Below are 21239 nucleotides of genomic sequence, written 5' to 3'. Positions count from 1 at the left end.
CTGAGACTTAAGCAGGCAAAAATATACACATCGATCAACTATAACATTATGACCACCCACCATAACCCATCAAGACATATACCCCACTAGACCTCTGAAGGTATGCTGTGATATCTGGCAAAAAGCCATCAATAGCAGATCCTTTAACCTCTTGCTGCCCAGCCAATGGCCGATTGGCGACCGGCAAAATCCCTCAGCGTTCCGGGTGGACGCCATATGGCGTCCTTTCGGGCATGCGCAGTTTGCAAGCCTGCAGAGCCACGCAGCGGCGTGATCTGTCACCGGCCGTGTACCTTGGACATGGCCAATGACAGATCTGAGTACTGGCCCCATTGCCAGTAAAATGTGACCTGCTGTGACCAATTACAGCAGGTCACATGACAGTTGTATACAATGGATGGCTTCATTCATGCCATCCATTGTATACTAGTGTGTCTAGCTGTGAATGGCCACAGCGATCACATGCACAAGCTGGGCCAATCACAGTCCAGCTGTGTCATGTGATTAGCCGTGGCCAAATCACAGCTAAGCACAGAAAAAAAAAACCCTGAATGAATCGATGTCATTCAGGTAAATGCTTGCTTATAGCAAAGTAATTCTTTGCTATAAGCAAATTGTGTAAAAAGAAAAAACAAAATACTGATCACTTCCCCAAAGTAGTACAATGTTACTATGGTAACATTGTACTACTTTGGTCATAGTGAAATATGAAAAAAAAAATCTTAAAAAAAGAAAAAAATGTAATAAAAAATTAAAAATAATAATAAAAAAAAATTATATTTTTTTTTTCATACTGTCACCAGTCAGTGTCCCTGATCACCGCCATGCCAGTTATATGATGACGCTGTACTGCACTGGTGACAGTATGTAAAAAAAAATAGTGAAAACATTTTTTTTATTTTTTCATTTTCCGAAAAATTATGACAAAAAAAATACAACTTCAAAGAACTCGCCATTTCTCTTATGAAGTACGTCAGACTGTCTACTCTGCAAAAAGGGGTCATCTGTACTGTTCTGACATTCTTGGACCTCAAGAAATTAGATTGGCTGTCAGTACTTCAGGATTGATCAATATTCAGATCTATACCATAGTTTGTGAACTCTACAACTTTCCTACAAACTAAATAATACATCGTAATTTGGGTTATTTTCACCAAAGACACGTAGCAGAATACATCTTGGCCTAAATTTATGAAGAACAATTATTTATTTGCAAACTGTTATAACAGAAACAAAGAAAAACGTGTTTTTTTTTTTCAAAATTTTCGATCTTTTTTTGTTAATTTAGCAAAAAATAAAAATCCCAGTGGTGATTAAATACCACCAAAAGAAAGCTCTAGTTGTGTGAAGAAAATGATAAAATTTTAGTTTGGGCACAATGTTGTATGACCACGCAATTGTCATTCAACGTGTGAGAGCGCTGAAACCTGAAAAATGGCCTGGGCAGGAAGGGGTAAAAGTGCCCTGTATGGAAACGGTTAAATTACAAGGTGGGGCCTCTATGGATCGTACTAGTTTTTCCAACACATCCCACAGATGCTTGATTAGATTGAGATCTGGAGAATTTGGAGGCCAAGTTAACACCTAGAACTTGTTGCTGTGTTCCTCAAACCATTTTTGAGTTCATCAGACCATGCCACCTTTTTCCATTGCTCCATGGTTCAGTTCTGATGCTCACATGCCCATTGTAGGTGCTTTTGGCTGTAGACACGGGTCAGCATTGGCACGCTGACCATTCTACAGCTACGCACTTTCTTCTGCAAAAAACTGTGATGCACTGTGTGTTCTGACACCTTTTTATTGGAACCAGCATTAACTTTTTTGGCAATTTGAACTACAGAAGCTCTATGGGATCGGACTATATGAGCCAGACTCCACTCCCCGTGTGCATCAATCAGCCTTTACCACCCATTACCCTTGCGGGTTCATCAGTTTTCCTTCCTTAGACCACTTTTGGTAGGTCCTGACCACTGAACATCCCACAGTGGGAGAAACTATGCCACACTGTTGCTTGCAGTGGGAGAAATAATGCCTAGAGGGCAGGATGAAAGCAAGCAAAGAGCTGTATCTGGCCCCGGGCTGCAGTTTGGAGACCACAGCTCAAGATCAATGTAGATTTCCCACCAACAGCACATTGGTGCACCTCCACAAAATATACTTGCGTACCAGAAACTGTGGCTAATGAAATACATTATACATTACATAATTAATACATGGTTGATGCAGCTAAATACACCTAAGCAAATTACATGCATTTACAAGCATCAAGCATTTTTTCTGCCAGAATGCCACTGCCAGGAGGAAAGGCACCGAGGAGAGATAGAAAAATGTCCAGTGTGCATGAGGTTTATACAAATAAAAAAATGGTATCTACATATACAAGGAAAGTGGTGTTAAGAGAGGCTAAAAGGAATGTAAATCACCCCAAATGGAAGAGACTTGGACTCTCAAGGAATTATATGCTAGACCCTTATCCAGGCCCTTTTGGAGGAAGTCCAACACATTAAATATTGATGGAGAGATAGGATCCCAGCCATTCGTCAAGGCAAATTAACGAAATGCTCCCCACACACGTTGGTATGTGGAATTTGTAGACTGTTTCCATGAGTGTAACAAGGTATCCATGACTCCATCTGAAATACACGTTTCTTTCAACCGTCCCCTTTCAATATCCAAGCCATTAGATTCAATCTCCTGATGTATGGGTGTCGTTTCCCGTTCTGCATCAACAAATCTGCCCAATGTGGTAGGGGAATTGGATCTTCTAGTCTCATTCTCCATACTAAAGGGTACCAGGGCCTTCTTGGCCAAAATGGAAGAATTACTATTGCCTGGACCCTCTCCCACTGTATCTTCACTAACACCTGAAGAATTAGAGGGATGGGTGAGAATACGTACACTAGGCAAAAGTTCCAGGGGTATGAAAGGGCATCCTGGCTCAGAGCTTGCGGATCACGAAAATGCGAGAAGTATAGAGGAAGCCTGTTGTTCACAGCTGAGGCCATCAAATCTATCACCGGTGTCCCCCATTGGCTGAAGATTGGCTGGAGATAACTCAAACTGAGCGACCACTCGTTGTGGTTGAAGAATTTCCGACTTAGAGAATCTGCTATGGTATTCTGTGACCCGGGAAGATATGCCGCTGTTATGGATGTCAGATGATGTTCTGCCAAGAGAAAAATTTGAGCAGTGATCCGCAGTAGGTTCAAGCTCTTTGTGCCCCCTTGATGGGCCACATAGGCTACTGCTGTTTTGTTGTCTGTCAAAATCTTCAGTGCTCTTCCTTGAAACAGTAGCTGGAAAGTTTGAAGAGCCTCCACAATTGCCATAAGCTCCAACTGATTGGAGGCTGTCGGAGGGCTCTGGTTCCACTGACCTTGAGATTGTTGACCCAAGCAATGGGCTCTCCAACCTAAATGACTGGCATCTGTTGTCACAATCACTGCAGCAGGTGGTTGAAGCAGCACATCTCATGCTAAGTTCTTCATCCTCAAACACCACCTCAGGGACTGAGCAATCGAAGTGGGGATGAGAAAACCCTGTATTTGGGAATGGTGGCCCCACTGCTGCAGAAAGTTGACTTGAAACCGTCTTCGATGCCACATGGCCCACGGGACTACTGGAATTGTTGAGGACAAGTGACCTAGGTACTGCATACATTCCCTTGCTGATAAGATTCTCTGCTTCATTACAGCTCTTCATTCCTCTGAGGAAGAAATTCCCGACCCAGGTCTGTCTTGAAGAGGACACCCAGATATTCCAGGTTCTGAGAAGGTTCGAGATGGCTTTTGCGAATGTTGACTATCCAGTCAAACTGCTTGAGGGTTTCGCAAGTTAGGGAAAAGTGCTTCTCCACTTCCTGTTTTGTGCCTCCTAAAATGAGAATATCATCCAAATAATGGAAGATTTGAACACCCTTGGTCCTTAACAGTGCGATAACTACTAACAAAATCTTTGAAAATGTTCTTGGAGCTGTACACAATCCAAAAGGGAGGCATCGAAACTGAAAATGAGCGCCCGATGGCAAATCTTAAAAAGAGATGGTGACTTGGGTCCGCAAGTCTACCGATGCCATCCAATTGTTGTTTTTTACTAGTGCGATAATCGTGTCCACTGCTTCCACCCTGAAAGCTGGAGGTTTTATGAAGGAATTCAGGTACTTGAAATCTAATGCCGGTCTGAACCCGCCTGATGCCTTTGGTACAAGAAATAAGGGGGAGTATAACTCCATACCTCTCTCCCAAGCCAGTACTGGAACAATATCTTTGACTGTCAACAATTATATGTGTTTGTACAGATAAGCAGCCTTTTCCTGGGAAGAGGGAGTTCTGGTTTCCACAAAATGAACCTGTGGAGGATTGCTGGAAAATGCGATCCGATATCCTCTTTGAATAACATCCGAAACCCATTCGTCCGTCACCGATTCATCCAAACAACTCTGAAATGGGCCAATATTGCCCCTACCTGAGATGTTTGATGGGGCAAACCTTCAGAAGCTCTTTTCTGTGGGCTTGGCATTCTGCCCTGCCGTGGCCTTGGGTCCCTTAGTGAAGGAGGACTGACCGGACCTCCAGGAGGGTCTGAAATATTCCTGTCCATGTCTGTAAGACTTTGCATCTTTAAACTGATCCTTCGTTCTCTTATTTGTAAGAAAGGAATGGCACTGCCTTCTTCTCTCCTGGGGCAATAATCCTGACTTTCCCCCTGAGACTCTGTGAATGGCGCCTCGAGGGTCGTTCCAAATAGTATTTTCCTCCCGAAGGAAATAGAGCAGGAGGACGGAGCTGATCCATAGTAGGCTGACGTAAGGAGGTCCAGGAAATATCTATCTATCTATCTATCTATCTATCTATCTATCTATCTATCTATCTATCTATATATACAGTGAGGAACAGAAGTATTTGAACACCCTGCGATTTTGCAGGTTCTCCCTCTTAGAAATCTTGGAGGGGTCTGAAATTCACATTGTAGGTGCATTCCCACTCTGAGAGACAGAATTAAAAAAAATTCAAGAAATCTCATTGTATGATTTTTAAAGAATTTATTTGTCTTGCACTGCTGAACATAAGTATTTGAACACCTGAGAAAATCAGTGTTAATATTTGGTACAGAAGCCTTTGTTTGCAATTACAGAGGTCAAATGTTTCCTGTAGTTCTTGACCAGGTTTACACACACTGCAACAGGGATTTTGGCCCACTCCTCCACACAGATCTCCTCTAGATCTGTCAGGTTTCGGAGTTGTCGCTGAGCAACACAGAGTTTCAGCTCCCTCCAAAGATGTTCTATTGGTTTTAGGTCTGGAGACTGGCTAGGCCACTCCAGAACCTTCATATGCTTCTTACGGAGCCACTCCTTGGTTATCCTGGCTGTGTGCTTCAGGTCGTTGTCATGTTGGTAGACCCAGCCACGACCCATCTTCAATGCTCTGACTGAGGGAAGGAGGTTGTTGCTCAAAAACTCACAATAAATAGCCCCATTCATCCTCTCCTTAATACAGTGCAGTCGTCCTGTCCCCTTCGCAGAAAAGCACCCCCAAAGCATGATGTTACCACCCCCATGCTTCACAGTAGGGATGGTGTTCTTGGGATACAACTCATCCTCCTTTTTCCATGACGAGTGAAGTTTAGACCAAAAAGTTCTACTTTGGTCTCATCTGCCCACATGACTTTCTCCCATGCCTCCTCTGAATCATCCAGATGGTCATTGGCAAACTTCAGATGGGCTTGGACATGTGATGACTTGAGCAGGGGAACCTTCTGTGCAATGCATGATTTGAAACCATGACGGCGTAGTGTTCTACCGACAGTGACCTTTGAAACTGTGGTCCCAGTTCTCTTCATGGCATTGACCAGTTCCTCCCTTGTAGTTCTGGGCTGATTCCTCACCTTTCTTATCATCTGTGATACCCCACGAGGTGAGATGCATGGAGCCCCAGTCCGAGGGAGACTGACAGTCTTTAGCCTCTTCCACTTTCTAACAATTGCTCCAACAGTTGATCTGTTTTCACCAAGCTGCTTGGCAATTGCCCTGTAGCCCTTTCCAGCCTTGTGGAGGTCCACAATTTTGTCTCTGGTGTCTTTTGACAGCTCTTTAGTCTTGCCCATGGTAGTAGTTGGCGTCTGAATGACTGTGGGGTGGACAGGTGTCTTTAAAGAGCTCAGACAAGTGCTACTAAGTTAGATTAATGAGTGGAGAAGAGGTGGACTTTTTAAAGGCACAGTAACAGGTCTTTGAGAGCCAGAATTCTTGCTGTTTCTTAGGTGTTCAAATACTTATGTTCAGCAGTGCAAGACAAATAAATTCTTTAAAAATAATACATGTGATTTCCTGAATTTTTTTTTAAAATTCTGTCTCTCAGAGTGGGAATGCACCTACAATGTGAATTTCAGACCCCTCCATGATCTCTAAGTGGGAGAACTTGCAAAATCGCAGGGTGTTCAAATACTTCTGTTCCTCACTGTATGTGTATATATATATATATATATATATATATATATATATATATATATAATCTGCTGTTTTTGTACTATAAAGGGCTCATTTTTGTTTTTTTTAACCCAATCTTGACGGGTGATTTTAAAAAAAGGAACGCTGCTACTAAATATCTTATGCTGGCCATACACGTATTGATCTTCAGATGAAAATATTAATTTGAAAATTCTTTGTACATTTGATGAATGGATGGATGCCATTTGAAAATTTCACTTGCTTTCAACATTTAAATTTAAAATGAATGTAATTTCTGAACGGAAACCACATACTCTGCTTGAAAATTCTTTTGATCAAGAAAAGCTTTCTACTCTGCTCCTTTGAATTTTCCCATCACTGTGGTCAAAAAGAACATCAATTTGACCCACTAACAATTAGATAATCAAACAATCGTTCTTAAAACAAATATTTTCAAAAGAAAATTTTGTTTATGTCTGACCAGCATAAAGCCTGGTACACACGGGGGTTCAGGGGGTTGAACAAAAAAAAAAAAATAAGAGGTCGCCATACCAACTAAGCGATTTTAGTGTACCAATCTCCCCCTATGAGCTATTGTGTTCTGACAGGGAGACTGCCCCCCTGCCAGAAAACACTGATCAGCACTCTCAGCCATTGGCTGCCAGCACTGATCGGATGCTGATTTTCCAACATGATCATTCACTAAGGTGGTATACAGTGACTTGAAAAAGTATTCATACCCCTTGAAAATGTTCACATTTTGTCATGTTACAACCAAAAACGTAAACGTATTTTATTGGGATTTTATGTGATAAACCAACACAAAGTGGCACATAATTGTGAAGTGGAAGGAAAATGAGAAATGGTTTTCAAAATTTTTACAAATAAATATCTGAAAAGTGTGGTGTGCATTTGTATTCAGCCCCCCTGAGCCCATACTTTGTATAACCACCTTTCTCTGCAATTACAGCTGCAAGTCTTTTTGGGTATGTCTCTACCAGCTTTGAACATCTAGAGAGTGACTTTTTTGCCCATTCTTCTTTGCAAAATAACTCGAGCTCTGTCAGATTGCACGGAGAGAGTCTGTGAACAGCAATTTTCAAGCATTGTCACAGATTCTCAATTAGATTTAGGTCTGGACTTTGGCCCATTCTAAGACATGAATATGCTTTGATCTAAACCATTCCATTATAGTCCTAGCTGTATGATTAGGGTCATTGTTAGGCTAGAGGCTGCGGACACAATGCAGGAGATAGTTAGAGGCTGCGTACATGATACTGGAGATGGTTAGAGTCCGTAGACATGATACAGGAGTTGGTTAGAGGCTGCAGACATAATGCAGGAGATGGTTAGAGGCTGCGGACATGATACAGGAGATGGTTAGAGGCTGCGGACATAATGCAGGAGATGGTTAGAGGCTGTGGACATAATGCAGGAGATAATTAGAGGCTGCGAACATGATACAGGAGATGGTTAGAGGCTGCGGACATAATGCAGGAGATGATTAGAGGCTGCGGACATGATACAGGAGATGGTTAGTGCTGCGGACATAATGCAGGAGATGGTTAGAGGCTGCGGACATAATGCAGGAGATGATTAGAGGCTGCGGACATGATACAGGAGATGGTTAGTGCTGCGGACATAATGCAGGAGATGGTTAGAGGCTGCGGACATGATGCAGGAGATGTTAGAGGCTGCGGACATGATGCAGGAGATGTTAGAGGCTGCAGACATGATGCAGGAGATGTTAGAGGCTGCAGACAGGATACAGGAGATGTCTGCAACAATTGTTTTCTGTGTGTCCTTGCGGTGACAGGTATTTTACAATGCAGTAAAATGCCTGTCACCACACTATGTGTGAATTAGCCCTAAGGGTCTCCTTGGCCTCTAGAAGTAATATCTGACTCTCCAACCACAACTGTAAAGCAGAGTATACAATAGTAGATTTTCAAACAAAAAATTGTACGTAGATTCGTATGCAAATTCTTGGTACATTCGGTGCCTTGATGAATAACATTCAAATTTTCATTTGCTTTTAACATCCGATTATGAAAGAAATGTAAGTTCCCGAATGGAAACCACATACACTGTTAGAAAAACGTTTGTTCAAGAAAACATTTTCCATCCTGCTCATTCAAATTTGTTTGTCCCTGGGGTCAAAAACAAACAATGAATTTACCCCCTACTAGCAATTAGAAAATCAAATGGGCATACTTAAAACAAAAATTTTTGTTTGAAAACCTACTAGTGTATAGAAAGTGTGCTTCCCCCCCTAATATCTGTATCCCCCATTTATCTCATATGTTCAATAAACTTTATTTTGGAATAAAAAAATAAAGTGTGCAGGTTCTATTAGAGCATTGGCAACGATGGACTAGTTTCATCTGCACCAACTCCATTTTTCTTAGAAATGTACTACAGGTGGTTCTATTGGGATCTTCTCGACTTCTCTGATGAATTTCCCCAGTACAGGTAATCAAATTCAATGCCTGCAATATCCGCTGCTCACATGATCTACGTACTTTCAGCTCCCTGGGAATGATGGCCCCCTCCCTAGTACCCTCCCCTTTCCTCCATCACCCCCCCCCTTCTTTTTTTTTTTTTTTTATTTAAAAAAATCAAATTTCATCATACATTTAGGCCAAATTGTACTCTGTGATATGTCTTTGCTAAAAAAAAATCCCAATACGTGTAAATTAATTGGTTTATGTGAAAGTTATAGCGTTTACAAATGGCAGTATATATACTGGGATTTTTTTTTTATTTTTACTAATAATGGCGGCGATCAGTAACTTATAGAGCAACTTATAAAGGGACTGCGGCGGGCATTCTGACACTGGGGGGAACCGACCTGGTGTCACTGACATCCCCAGTGACACCAATACAGTGATCAGTTCTAATAAAAAGCACTGTCATTGTACTAATGACACTGGGTAGGAAGGGGTTCACATTTGGGGTGATCAAAGGGTTAACTGTGTGCTGTGCATTGTTTCACAGTAAGCTGTGCTTTCAACTGTAAGCACACTTCTGTGTATGGCTCACACGAGCGCCCTACCTACCCGGAACTACAAAATAATGTGTGTGTATATATATATATATATATATATATATATATATATATGATTTTGCACACCCCAGTAGCAGTATTTCTGCTATAGGGCAGACATCTGTAGGTTGCAAAATTATTCAGCTTTCTCCCTGCATAACCATATGGTTCACACTAGAATGCGGTGCTGTAAACCTACAATACGTGTGTGTTTCCTGCATCACATTCAAAATGCACTGCCCTTGCGATCTGCAGTCAGTGTCAGTCTGTAGGCAGGTTGCCTACAGGATGAGTGCTGTTTGTGACAATCGCGGCGTCAGACCTCAGCCCTTCTCACAAAACGTGTGACCGAAGGACTAGCCAATCTAAAACCACGCTGTCACGTGCGTAACAATACCACGCCCAGCTGCACCCTGCTAGCTGGAATGTCTTTGAAGCTCAGTGAGGACTTGGTTTATGGCTTTACGATCCTTGTCCAGCAAGAGTCTCGCAGACATACGGGGGCCAGGCTAATTGGGTTTATGACCATGAGCTCTCCCGCTGGGCCTTGATGCCTTTTTGAACTCAGCATCCAGGGACCAAGTGTCACTCAACAGAAAGGGAAGGGGGATGAGGGAAGCTGATTTGGGAGTAGAAAATGATAGAAGATGGAGGCCTTTGCCAAAATGGAGGTTCGCATCCATCTCTGTGTGTACGATTGCTACACTGTTCAGTTAGCGAGGTAATCTACCCAGGCGGCGAATGGGCTTACCAGCTCAAGTCTCCTTTCCATGGCTTTTTAGGTTTTGCCTTCCTACCCAGTGTGATGTAAAAAGGGTGAAGGCTGGGTCCAAAGGGGTGGCACATTCCCAATCACGTCTTGGCCGTTTCTGCTGTAACGGACTTGGAGCACTAAAGAACCTTCAATGAAAAACTGGACTGCAGGAGAACTACCAATCTGTAGGGAATACCTATCATGAACTTTTACCTGTGTCAAGGTATGCCTGGGCAGCTAAAGAAAATTCAGTTAGGATTAAAACATTTTGCACTGAATTTTCTACTGGACTGTTCTGAGAAATCTCCAGTAAAGTTTTAAACATTTTAAGCCTGGTCTGAAGTCATTTAAAGTGGGGCATGGTACGTTTTGGCATATCAGAAAAACTTGGTCTTTAAAGCACTATAAGGTTTGAAGAAAGGCCACTACTAAAGGTTAACTCAGCAATACAAGGCAGCCAGCTGGCCAGGGGGGGGGTGGGGAAGCCTCCGTGATGGATGTTGGCCATTTGGCAGGGTCCCTATACTGTGACAGCACATGTAAATGTGTTGTGTTAAAATTTAGTGCAATGTATCTGAGGTGAATATCTGGTTGTTAAGGATGCCATTGGGTGCCAGCTCCTTCACAAACTGCTATTCGCTGTTTGTTAAGTAACTGGCACCCTTAAGAACCAATGATAACTACACTTACAATGCCTCCCCTCCATGCCTACTTCACCTCCTCTCTGCTTAGTGTCTTGTGCAGGAGATGCTACCACTGGAGGGGGGAGGAGCCAGAAAGACTGGGCAGGACAGCCGGGAACATCTCGGGAGGAGAGACAGGCAGCTAGACATCTCCTCCACAAGAAGGAAACAGAGGTGAGCTGGATCATGGTGACCACCATTGAGGTGGGGGCAGAGGCATTGTTTTTGTAGTTTTCTGCTGATTGTTAAGGATGCCAACGGGTACCCGTTCCTTAACAACCAGCCTCTTTTTGGCAGGTGACTCGAAAAACGCACATTTAAACGCACTCTGGGTGAGTTTTTGAAGCATTTTCCAATTACTTAAATGGAAGGTGCATTTTTGGTACACCTTTGAAAAGAACATCAAAGATGCAGCATGCAGGACTTTCCAGACCGCAGTGCAAAAACAGTGTAGCGATGTGAAAAGTCACATAGGATTTAAAGGGGAATAGCTTTGATGCACTTTAAAGGTGTGTTTTAGCGCTGAAAAAGCGCATCAGTGTGAAAGCAGCCTAACTAGTATGCAGATCAGGAGTTTCTGATCTTAATTTGACTTTAATTGCTGCAAACTTGTTCTGGGCCAGTGACTCAAAGTGTTGAAATCAGAGGGCTAAGCAAATAAATAGCATTTTCAGATGAAGGCATGGAACATTTTGTATTTTTGCTTGTTGGATATTCTAAAAACGGAATAAGGGGAATGAAATATAAAAACCCAATTCATAATCATTCCAACGGATTTAAAATGCTTATTTTACCACTAGGCTACATTCCCAGGAGCGATTAGATACCTACAGATTCACAAGTGTATGAGAACAGTTCCAACCAGAAAGCCTATACAAATGAATGACAGGCTGATAGCTGGCGCATCTGTCCGTATACAATATCACATGGAGCGGTTCCCTGCTGCTAAGGACAGAAGAGCGGGACTAAACACAAAATTGTTTCTAGGTCTGATCAAAAGGCAACATATCCATGTGTGATTACATATGGACAGATGCGTCTGCTGGCAGTCTGTCATTCCTTTGTACAAGCTTTCGGGTTGGAGCTGTTCTCATACACCTAGGAATCCAGCTGCAAGTATCCACTGTATGAACCAACTCACCAGTGTGAATGTAGCCTAAACTCAAGAAAATGTTGTATGAATCAGAGATCTTATGGATCTAGCACAAGTTTTACCATAACATGTATTACTATTCACTGCCTGGATGTAAAAACATGTCAGGACACTAGGTAAATTTGTGTCCACTTTATTATATTATGTATCCTTTTATTGCAATAAATATTTACCAAGTACTTTATGATCCTTGGGAGTTGATCTCAAATATTTGCTTAATTGAGCACATTCATGGAGTGTTGTAGAATCTAAATGTGTCAGTGCTTTCTAAGCAATCCTCTATGCTTTTAAAACAACCAGATCGGGTTCGGTTTGTGTCACTTTTAGTGCTTACTAAACTGCCAGACTAGTTCTCCTGAGAGATTAAAGCTGAATCCACGCACAAAAACATTCAATTACATATATTCCTCAATAGTCCAAAAATATATAGATGCACTTTGTGTGCATCAAATGCCTTTAAAAAACAGTTATTACCTTGTAAAATAGTTGTGACATAATCACCTGACTGCACTTAACCTGAGCAGAAAGCAGAGGTATTAGAGGGACCCAGCGGCTCCATGGTCCACCTACTACAAGCTGTCTGCAGAAAACTACAGGAGGAGATGGAGACAAGACCAGTCACCCTGCAAAAAGAGAGAGAGCTGTAGTGACCGATCTTTATTACAGGAAGTTCCATCACACTGAATTACTGCACAGATCTGGAATAAATACACAAAACATGCCAAGATTCAAGTAACAATAGGCATGCTAATGTATTTAGACAATATTTTCTTATCACAGAGTTCAGATTTGATAAGAAAGAGTACCCCTTGGGGAGTATGTATCACAAAATACATGTAGTACTTTGTCCCATGGGGAAGTGACCAGTATAAAGAAATTTAAAGTGAAATTAATCCCTTCGCGCCAACGCCTCCTGGCCCTTTAAGAGCTTCTAGATGTCGGGAGGTGGAGGAGAGCATATGGGCTATGTGACCGCTGTTATTGGCTGTCACAGTGGTCACATGATCAGACAGCTCCTGATGGCAAGTATGTGTTGGAAGCTTACCGATCCTTGCCAGCTATCGTGCTGGGAGTGTGATCTAAGCATGGTAAATTGTTTATACAGGGCCACATATATCCGTGTTAAGGCCCACCTGCCGAGGCAGCATATATGCATATGGCCAGGATGAAGTGGTTAATGCTATTGTAAATGAGATTTCATGAGGAAGCTCACATTAAAAAAAAAAAAAAACAGGCACTTCCACTAGCTGCATTTAAAAATAGAAATTAAAGTGGTTATAAACCCCAAAAAATCAAAATTAAACTGAACAATGCATCTAACTCAGCAGTGCAGCAGAACTCTACTGTCCTCAGTTTTGCCAGGAAAAGAGCATCCTGTCATCTGCAATCCTCTCCACTCATGCACAGGAAAAAATTCAGACACCTGAGTAAAAAAGGTGTCACCACGCCCCCCCTCCTTTGAATGACACACTTAATCAGGAGACTCATGCTGGATCATGAGTGAAGGGGGCGTGTCTCACACAGCCTCAGCCTGAGTCCGCGTTGTGCACGCTGCTAAGCTGTGCTAGGGAGAATGCTGGGGGGGTGTACAGCTGGGAGGGGAGGCTAGTGACATCATGACTCCCCAGCTCCAAGCAGTGTACACACCCACAAAATGGGAGATATTCAGCGAGCTGAAACAGGCAAAGACTTGAAAAAACTGAAGAACAAATAATGTGCTTGTCATGTTCATTCTACAAACTGTAAGGAGATGTGAGTGTTTGATATTTGTTAGACATTGGGTTTACAACCACTTTAAAGGTACTGATAACAAGAAAAAAAAGGAGGAGGCAAGTGAGCGCAATCTATCAGAGTGAGCAGCTGACATACAAGGTAAACCTCAACACCTCCAACAGTATAATGAACAGGGTATGCAGCGCTATAGGACAGATAGCAAAGAATGATACTGAAATCAACAAAATAAGGACTGAATCAGCATGTAACAATCCTACTATAAAGACTCAAGCTATCAATACTGTGACGGTCAATCAGACATAGAAAATATATAATGTGTGTATAGGAGAAGATAAGTCCATAAAGTAATGGCAGTAAAATATTCAATGTACTCTAAATACAACTTGACTTTTGGGAAATCTAGTGTGATTATGCGCTTACCACATAGACATACAAACTGAGCGTTGTATGCATGACATCATAGGGTGGACATCAAGGTCTGGTCAGCAGTGCAGACAGCATCCGGTCACCATGGTGTACACTCGGGGTTGATGGAACACACACCTGGGGGGTCACCTCAGGCTCACCGGCCAGATCCAACGATGTCCAAACTCCTAATGGCACTCCTCCCAAAAGCTCCACCTTGCAAGGCTCATAATAAACGAGCCAGGGGGCAAAATGGTATTGATAGTGAAGTATGTCTTTTATTAATCAAAGTGCAAATAAACAAACAGGGGACTCACATTAAAGTATAAAGCGGCCTCCAGGTCTTAATCCTAAACTGCCTGGTGGCTAGTGGCTCCCTGGTGGCTAGTGGCGTCAATTGGGTGGATCCCCTTACATGTTTCGAGCAACATGCTCGTTTTCAAAGGGGTGAATCCTCTCCCAGAGACGCCTATTCAAATTGCCGCGGTAGCGCATGCGCGGTGAACGCCACGCGCCACTCAGGACAATCGCGCATGTGCGAGTGACGTCACCCTCTCGCACTCGCGGCAACCAATGCGTACGCATGGGCGCGTCACAAGCAGTGATGCAAGTGAAACCGCCATATCTCCACCCACACATAGGTACCCTTTAAAGGTAAAGGGTACTGGCGAAATATTGAGGCCCCCCATAATAAATACAATACTTAGGGAAATGCTATTTGTCTGGTTGTCATGCTGATCTTTAATACTAGGCAGTCACAGTGAACCATGCTACACCTTATTTGCTAAGTGAACATATATTTATTAAGTCTTTTGTCATTTAGTAAATCAACCACCGCTATGTCGGCTGAGCACCATGAGATGGAACAGTAAAGCTATAACACTGGGTAGCAAAGCAGGAAGCAGGATATGCCTATGTAACAAGCAGATATGACTGCCCTCATGTACATACACTATATTGCCAAAAGTATTGGGACACCCCTCCATATCATTAGATTCAGGTGTTCCAATCACCCCCATGGCTACAGGTGTATAAAATCAAGCACCTAGGCATGGAGACTGCTTCTACAAACATGTGAAAGAATGGGTTGCTCTCAGGAGCTCAGTGGATTCAAGCGTCCATCTGTGAAATATCCCGTGGTCAACTGTTAGCGCTATTGTAACAAAGTGGAAGCAACTGGGAACAACAGCAACTCAGCCACCAAGTGGTAGGCCACGTAAAATGACAGAGCGGGGTCAGCGAATGCTGAAGCGTACAGTGCGCAGAAGCCACCAACTGTCTGCAGAGTCGATAGCTAAAGACCTCCAAATGGCTCCAGTCCTCCCCTTGGGGGAGATCATGTGCATTTCCCATTTTTTTTGATGAGACGTCTCGGGTGAACCAGAGGTTGTTGTTGGTGTTTGTTTTTTTATTGTTTGAAGGCATGTTTTGTGCTTTGTTCCTGTCCCCCATTTCTATTTACATTTGGATGGAAAGGAATAAAAAGGAAAAAGCAAGGTATTGTCAAGAAAGTTTTGGATCCTTGTGGTCTCTGTTTTGTTTGATTATTTCTGTTATTCTGTCCAGTATGGGATTTGTGTATCCACATTGCTCTATTTATGTGTAATCCTGCTGATGCAGTAATGTAATTTTGGATTCTGAAAGTACTGTGCCATTTTCTCTATTATCTTGACAATAAAAGTTGTTTGGATTTAAGAAAAAAAAAAGACCTCCAAACTTAGTGTAGCCTTCAGATTAGCACAACAACATAGCGTAGAGAGCTTCATGGAATGGGTTTCCATGGCCAAGCAGCTGCATCCAAACCTTACATCACCAAGTGCAGTGCAAAGTGTCAGATGCAGTGGTGTAAAGCACGCCATCACTGGGCTCTAGAGCAGTGGAGATGTGTTCTCTGAAGTGATGAATCACACTTCTCTGTCTGGCAATCCGATGGACCTGTCTGGGTTTGGTGGTTGCCAGAACAGTACTTGCCCGACTGCATTGTGCCAAGTGTAAAGTTTGGTGGAGGGGGGATTATGGTGTGGGGTTGTTTTTCAGGGGTTGGGCTTGGCCCCTTAGTTCCAGAGAAGGGAACCCTTAAGGTGTCAGCATACCAAGACATTTTGGACAATTTCATGCTCCCAACTTTGTGGGAACAGTTTGGGGAAGCCCCTTCCTGTTCCAACATGACTGCGCACCAGTGCACAAAGCAGGGTCCATAAAGACATGGATGAGCGAGTTTGGAGTGGAGGAACTTCACTGGCCTGCACAGAGTCCTGACTTCAACCTGATAGAACACCTTTGGAATGAAGTACAGCGGAGACTGCGAGCCAGACCTTCTCATCCGACATCAGTACCTGACCTCACAAATGAGCTTCTGGAAAAATGGTCAAACTTTCCCATAGACACACTCCTAAACCTTGTGGACAGCCTTCCCAGAAGAGTTGAAGCTGTTATAGTTGCAAAGGGTGGGCCAACTCAATATTGAACCCTATGGACTAAGAATGGGATGCCATTAAAGTTCATGTGCGTGTAAAGGCAGGCGTCCCAATACTTTTGGCAATATAGTGTATAAACAGTATAACAAGATCACAAATCTTGAGATGGAAAAAAGACCTGTAAAGCATGTTATTTTAATGTTTTTAGTATACATCCGTGAATGAGATGCTCCCATTCTCACAAATTATAGTATATGAAAATAACAACAAGATATGTACATAAATAAAACAATTCTAGTACGATTAATATTATGATACTGGTCACTTAAGCAGGACATGTGGCCTAGTATATTTATTAAAAAAAAAAAAAAAAATCAAATCAGCAGTCTCATTTACCTACACAAATACAAAAACTGAGATATAACTTGGAGAGAAAGGTTTAGGACAGGGGTTCTCAAACTTTTGAAGCGTGAGGGCCACTTAAGTGATTTGGTAACCGGTTTGGGGCCACAATGAAATAAAAATGTTCAGAATTTAGAATTTTTTTATTTTGAATAGCATAAGAAACAATTTCCTCCTGCAGCTGCTGAATGCCAGTGGGAGGGAGGAGATGCTGGCTTTCAGCGGTTGCAAGAGAAAAATGGGAGAAGATCAGTTCCTGTATATGCTGCCCCTCCTGTCCAAGTGTAAAACAGAAAGTGACAGGAAGGCCGCATGGGCCCCCTGGAGCATAGGGAGGGCCACCACTGTGACCCCTGATGCTCCACCAGTGGTTGGGGGGGTAAAGACTCAACTAAGAGGTTTTACTGCCTCACCAACCGCAAATGTAAACAACTCTTACTGTTGGCGGCCCCTTATAACTCTGCTTTCATATTGATGTGCTGCCTGCAGCTTTTCTGTGGGTTAGCTGTGCTTTGCCATAGACTTCTGCATTCAGGAGTTTTGGTGCACTTTCAGAAAGTGCACCAACCCCACAGGATATAATAAAAGTGTGCTTTTCTAGTTTGAGGTCGAAGGCCAGAGGGCTCCGTGGGCCACAAGTTGAGCACCCCTGGTATAGGACATAAATATAACCATAAACCCTTGATTGATGATAACGGAAACCTCATTGGCTGACAACAGTTCCACAGCTACACCACTTATCCTTAAAAAAAAATTGTGCTTACAGAAACACATAGGCTGCCATTCAAGACTTTGCTACTTAAAATTCTAGTTGCCTGGCTATTATGCTGATGTACGTCCTTCAGTACGTCCTTATTCACGAAGATTAGATAAATATGTGAATAAGGAGTTGCGACTTTGCTCTGACTATATTAGCTGTATGCATGTTCCAGGTCCATGACTCAAGAGTACTGAAATCAGAGGATCAGGCATGAAAGTCAGGCAATTAAAAATTTTCAGAAGGTTAGTAATGGCAGCCTCTGTATTTTAAATGGCACAGGTTTCTTTTAAGAGCAATGGAAGACAGGTCATGAGCCATATTGAATTTCTCTTCACCAAAAACAGTATCTTTTTTTTCCACTTAGTTGCATAAGCATAGAGTAAAAATGACTGGGGATCGTCTCTTCCTCATCTCATGAGTATGTCTGGGAGCAATCCATTTTCAGACCTGCTGCATGTGACTTTTTGGAAGCTGACTGCCTTACCCTCAGTCATGGGAGCTTTGCAAAATCATTAGGGGACTATTTGGTATACAGTCACTTCCAGAAAAAAAATGTTCCTCTTGATGTTAAAGTGGAGCTCCAGTTTCCCCCACAAAAAATTAAAAGTCAGCAGCTTCAAATACTGTAGCTGCTGACTTTTAATATAAGGACACTTACCTTTCCAGGGATCCAGCAATGTCCTCACCTGAGCCAATTATTCAATTGGCTTCGGGTGCAGAAGCCAGCATCTTGGGTAAGGGAAACTGGCAGCGAAGCCTTCCAGTTTCACAGCCAGTTTCCTACTGCGCATGCGAGAGCAATACTGCACTGTGTGGCTTGTCCCACAGTTGTCTGTGTGTCCCAGAAGGCTGCGGGTAGAAAGAGGAAGGGCCGAAAGATTACCACAGTGACCTTACCCAGAAATGGGAGCAGGTACCTGTCAAAACCAGTTACGTGCTCCCACCCCCGAAAAAAAATGGCAAATGTGGCAGTGGAGGGGGGAGGAGACAAACAGGCGGAACTTCACTTTTGGGTGAAGTTCTGTTTTAATCCTAGCAAGTTAATATGAGTAAAAATAGATGCTGTGGTTCTATAAAATAAACAAAACACTAAAAAAAGTAACCCAATAAAGTTGCCTCTATCATATGTCAATCATTTAATCACAAATAAGTCATTAACATGAAGGAATCATATACCATAAATAACATCTTAAGTGAATGTGCTGACACAGTGTTAAAACGTGATAATAAAATAATAATAAATGTGCACACAGTCACAAGGAAGGTTTTCCCCAAACAAAGTCATGTGACCCTTGACGTAGTGTGTAGGGAGGAGCCGCGTGACGTCATATGCGGAATCAGAAGTGATGTCCAGAGCGGAGTTTTCGGTATTTTAACTTTGCAAAGTGAGGCTTTGCTTACATTCTGTAAGTGCTGTTTTTCTATTAATGTTCTATTAATTGATTGGTGCTATCAGCAGCCACTGTTACTATATAATCACAATTTTAAGGGTAGTGCAGAAGGTTACACATATTTATTATCCTAACCAGTTAAAGCAGTAGTAAACGCCACTTTTGAACTTGTACCTAGAGGTAAGCCTGTAATATGAACATCGTTAATCACGGCCCAGCCATTCAAATGGCCAGAGCTCGCAAACCCAAAAGGAATATTGGGCGAGGATGGAAGCTCTATCAGCGGTGACAACATGCCTCTGGAGGGCTTTAACATTCCCTTTTTTTCCCCTGCATTCTTCTATGTGCCATGGATGTTCTTGATCCCCGGATTGCTCCATATGAGAATAGAGACTTTCGGCTACAAGTTGGGGTTCTTTATAGCATGAACACCTCTCTATAGGTTAATACAGTGTGTGTTCTGCATTAGGGGTCTCAGAGATATGACTTGGAAGTCACAATTGTTGTCTGCCTAATGAGGACATTCAAGGTTAGGAACTCCCAGGGCTGGAGAAAACTTGGGGGAATAGAAGGCAAGATGCATTTGCTTAACTAAAGCATAGCTTTATTATAATAGGACATGTCACAGTTACAATACATTATATAAACTGCATGTAAAAATTCATCTTGTGACATATAAACTTGCACCTGGCTCTTGTCTTAAATTAACTTAATAATCCCAATGAAAATCTTTGTGCCATCATAAATAATATTATACATAATAGAAAAAAAATACATGTGTAAAAATGAAACATAATAAGGTATGTTCAAGTATTAACAATCCACTGACATCAAGGAGCACATCCAGGAGCTGTCAAGCAAATAGCAACATACAAGCAGCTCCAGATACATGGTAGGCAGCATTGCTTAATGTCCCAAGTGTCCCTAGATTCTTCTCACTTCAACAGATGCTTCAACTGGTCCTGGAGGTTTGATGATTGTTCAACACTATACATGAAGTAAAGGATAAGAAAAAGAAATCATGCTGCAATTATTTATTTTAAACACAAGCAACTACAGTGGTGACTAGTGAACCATCATCTACCACCACATCCATCTTTATTTGCTGCAGTGATCACCTGGAAGGTTCGGAGCACCCCACCCTGCCCCAGCAGTCTGCTGGGTACAGGGGAGGGGTTGGGAAAGGATAACAGTGTGCATTCCAACTCAGGGGGCATGGACCATGTGTGATACAGGGGGATGAACACTGCAACACCAAAAACATGAGAAGTCAGTAGTGAAGGTTAGGAATTCCTCTTAGCTTCAGAGCAAAGCTGTATCTGCATGTGGCCCCTGCAGCTCTTGCAACAGCATACTTACACGATATGACAATGGCAGACATACCTTTAAGCATGCCCCCTAACAGGGATGTGAGCACCACACAAGGTCCTTTTCCAGGTCCAGAGTCTTTTTTTCACTTTAGCCACTGGGCACCCAATGATGTAAATGGGAGTTACATTGTAGTGACACTCTGCTGTTACTCCTGGCATCTTACGTTTTATATACAGATAAAGTTACTAATCTAAGCAAGAGATCAATATAAAAGCAATTATTTGGTAGTTAGCTCACTGAGCTGTAATATTAAAACATTTTCTCTTTTCTCATTCTCACTGAGAAATTCAGGTCCATGCACTGTTTATGGAAGTGCTAAGTATTTCTGGGTATGGGGAAGCATTATCCCTCACCCCTAGGATGCAGTTCACGACCCCGAGTAGCCAATCATAAAAGCCTGACCTGGCGAGGGAGTGTTTGAAAGCAAATATAAGTGTCTGGGGATGTGCCCTATCATGAAAACCTGTCACTTTGTTCTGAATGGGCAAAGTGACAGATACTCTTTAAAAAGATTGTGCTGTCAATACTATTACTAGTCATGTTATGGACCTAGAGCACTGATATTCATTATATAAAAGGTTTGATGGCCAATTTTAATTATATTTTAACATGACAAGGTGAGCATGTCTTTATTTTGAGCGGTCAAGAAGACAAATCTAATGATGTGAAGAGTTT

General features: G+C 42.4%; 1 protein-coding gene across 4 annotated transcripts in view; it reads right to left on the bottom strand.

Moving 5' to 3' along the window:
- BORCS7 (BLOC-1 related complex subunit 7) overlaps positions 1–21239 on the bottom strand; it is a 29369-nt gene that overhangs the window by 332 nt on the left and 7798 nt on the right. For 2 of the 4 annotated variants that reach the window (XM_089683313.1, XM_089683314.1), the window contains one exon: positions 18919–20180. In XM_089683313.1, the coding sequence (XP_089539439.1) occupies positions 20129–20180 (52 nt within the window). In that variant the 3' untranslated portion in view covers positions 18919–20128. Of the gene's footprint in view, positions 1–12558; positions 12708–18918; positions 20181–21239 lie in introns of those variants that run through there. The other 2 variants (XM_089683310.1, XM_089683312.1) reach the window with 2 other exon arrangements.

Source organism: Staurois parvus, unplaced genomic scaffold, assembly GCF_062004578.1.
Source record: "Staurois parvus isolate SC_StPar_1 unplaced genomic scaffold, SC_StPar_1.0 ptg000303l, whole genome shotgun sequence".
NCBI classification, from domain to species: Eukaryota; Metazoa; Chordata; class Amphibia; order Anura; family Ranidae; genus Staurois; species Staurois parvus.
The sequence above is the reverse complement of the archived record's forward strand: the minus strand, read 5'-3'. Positions and strand labels throughout refer to the sequence as shown.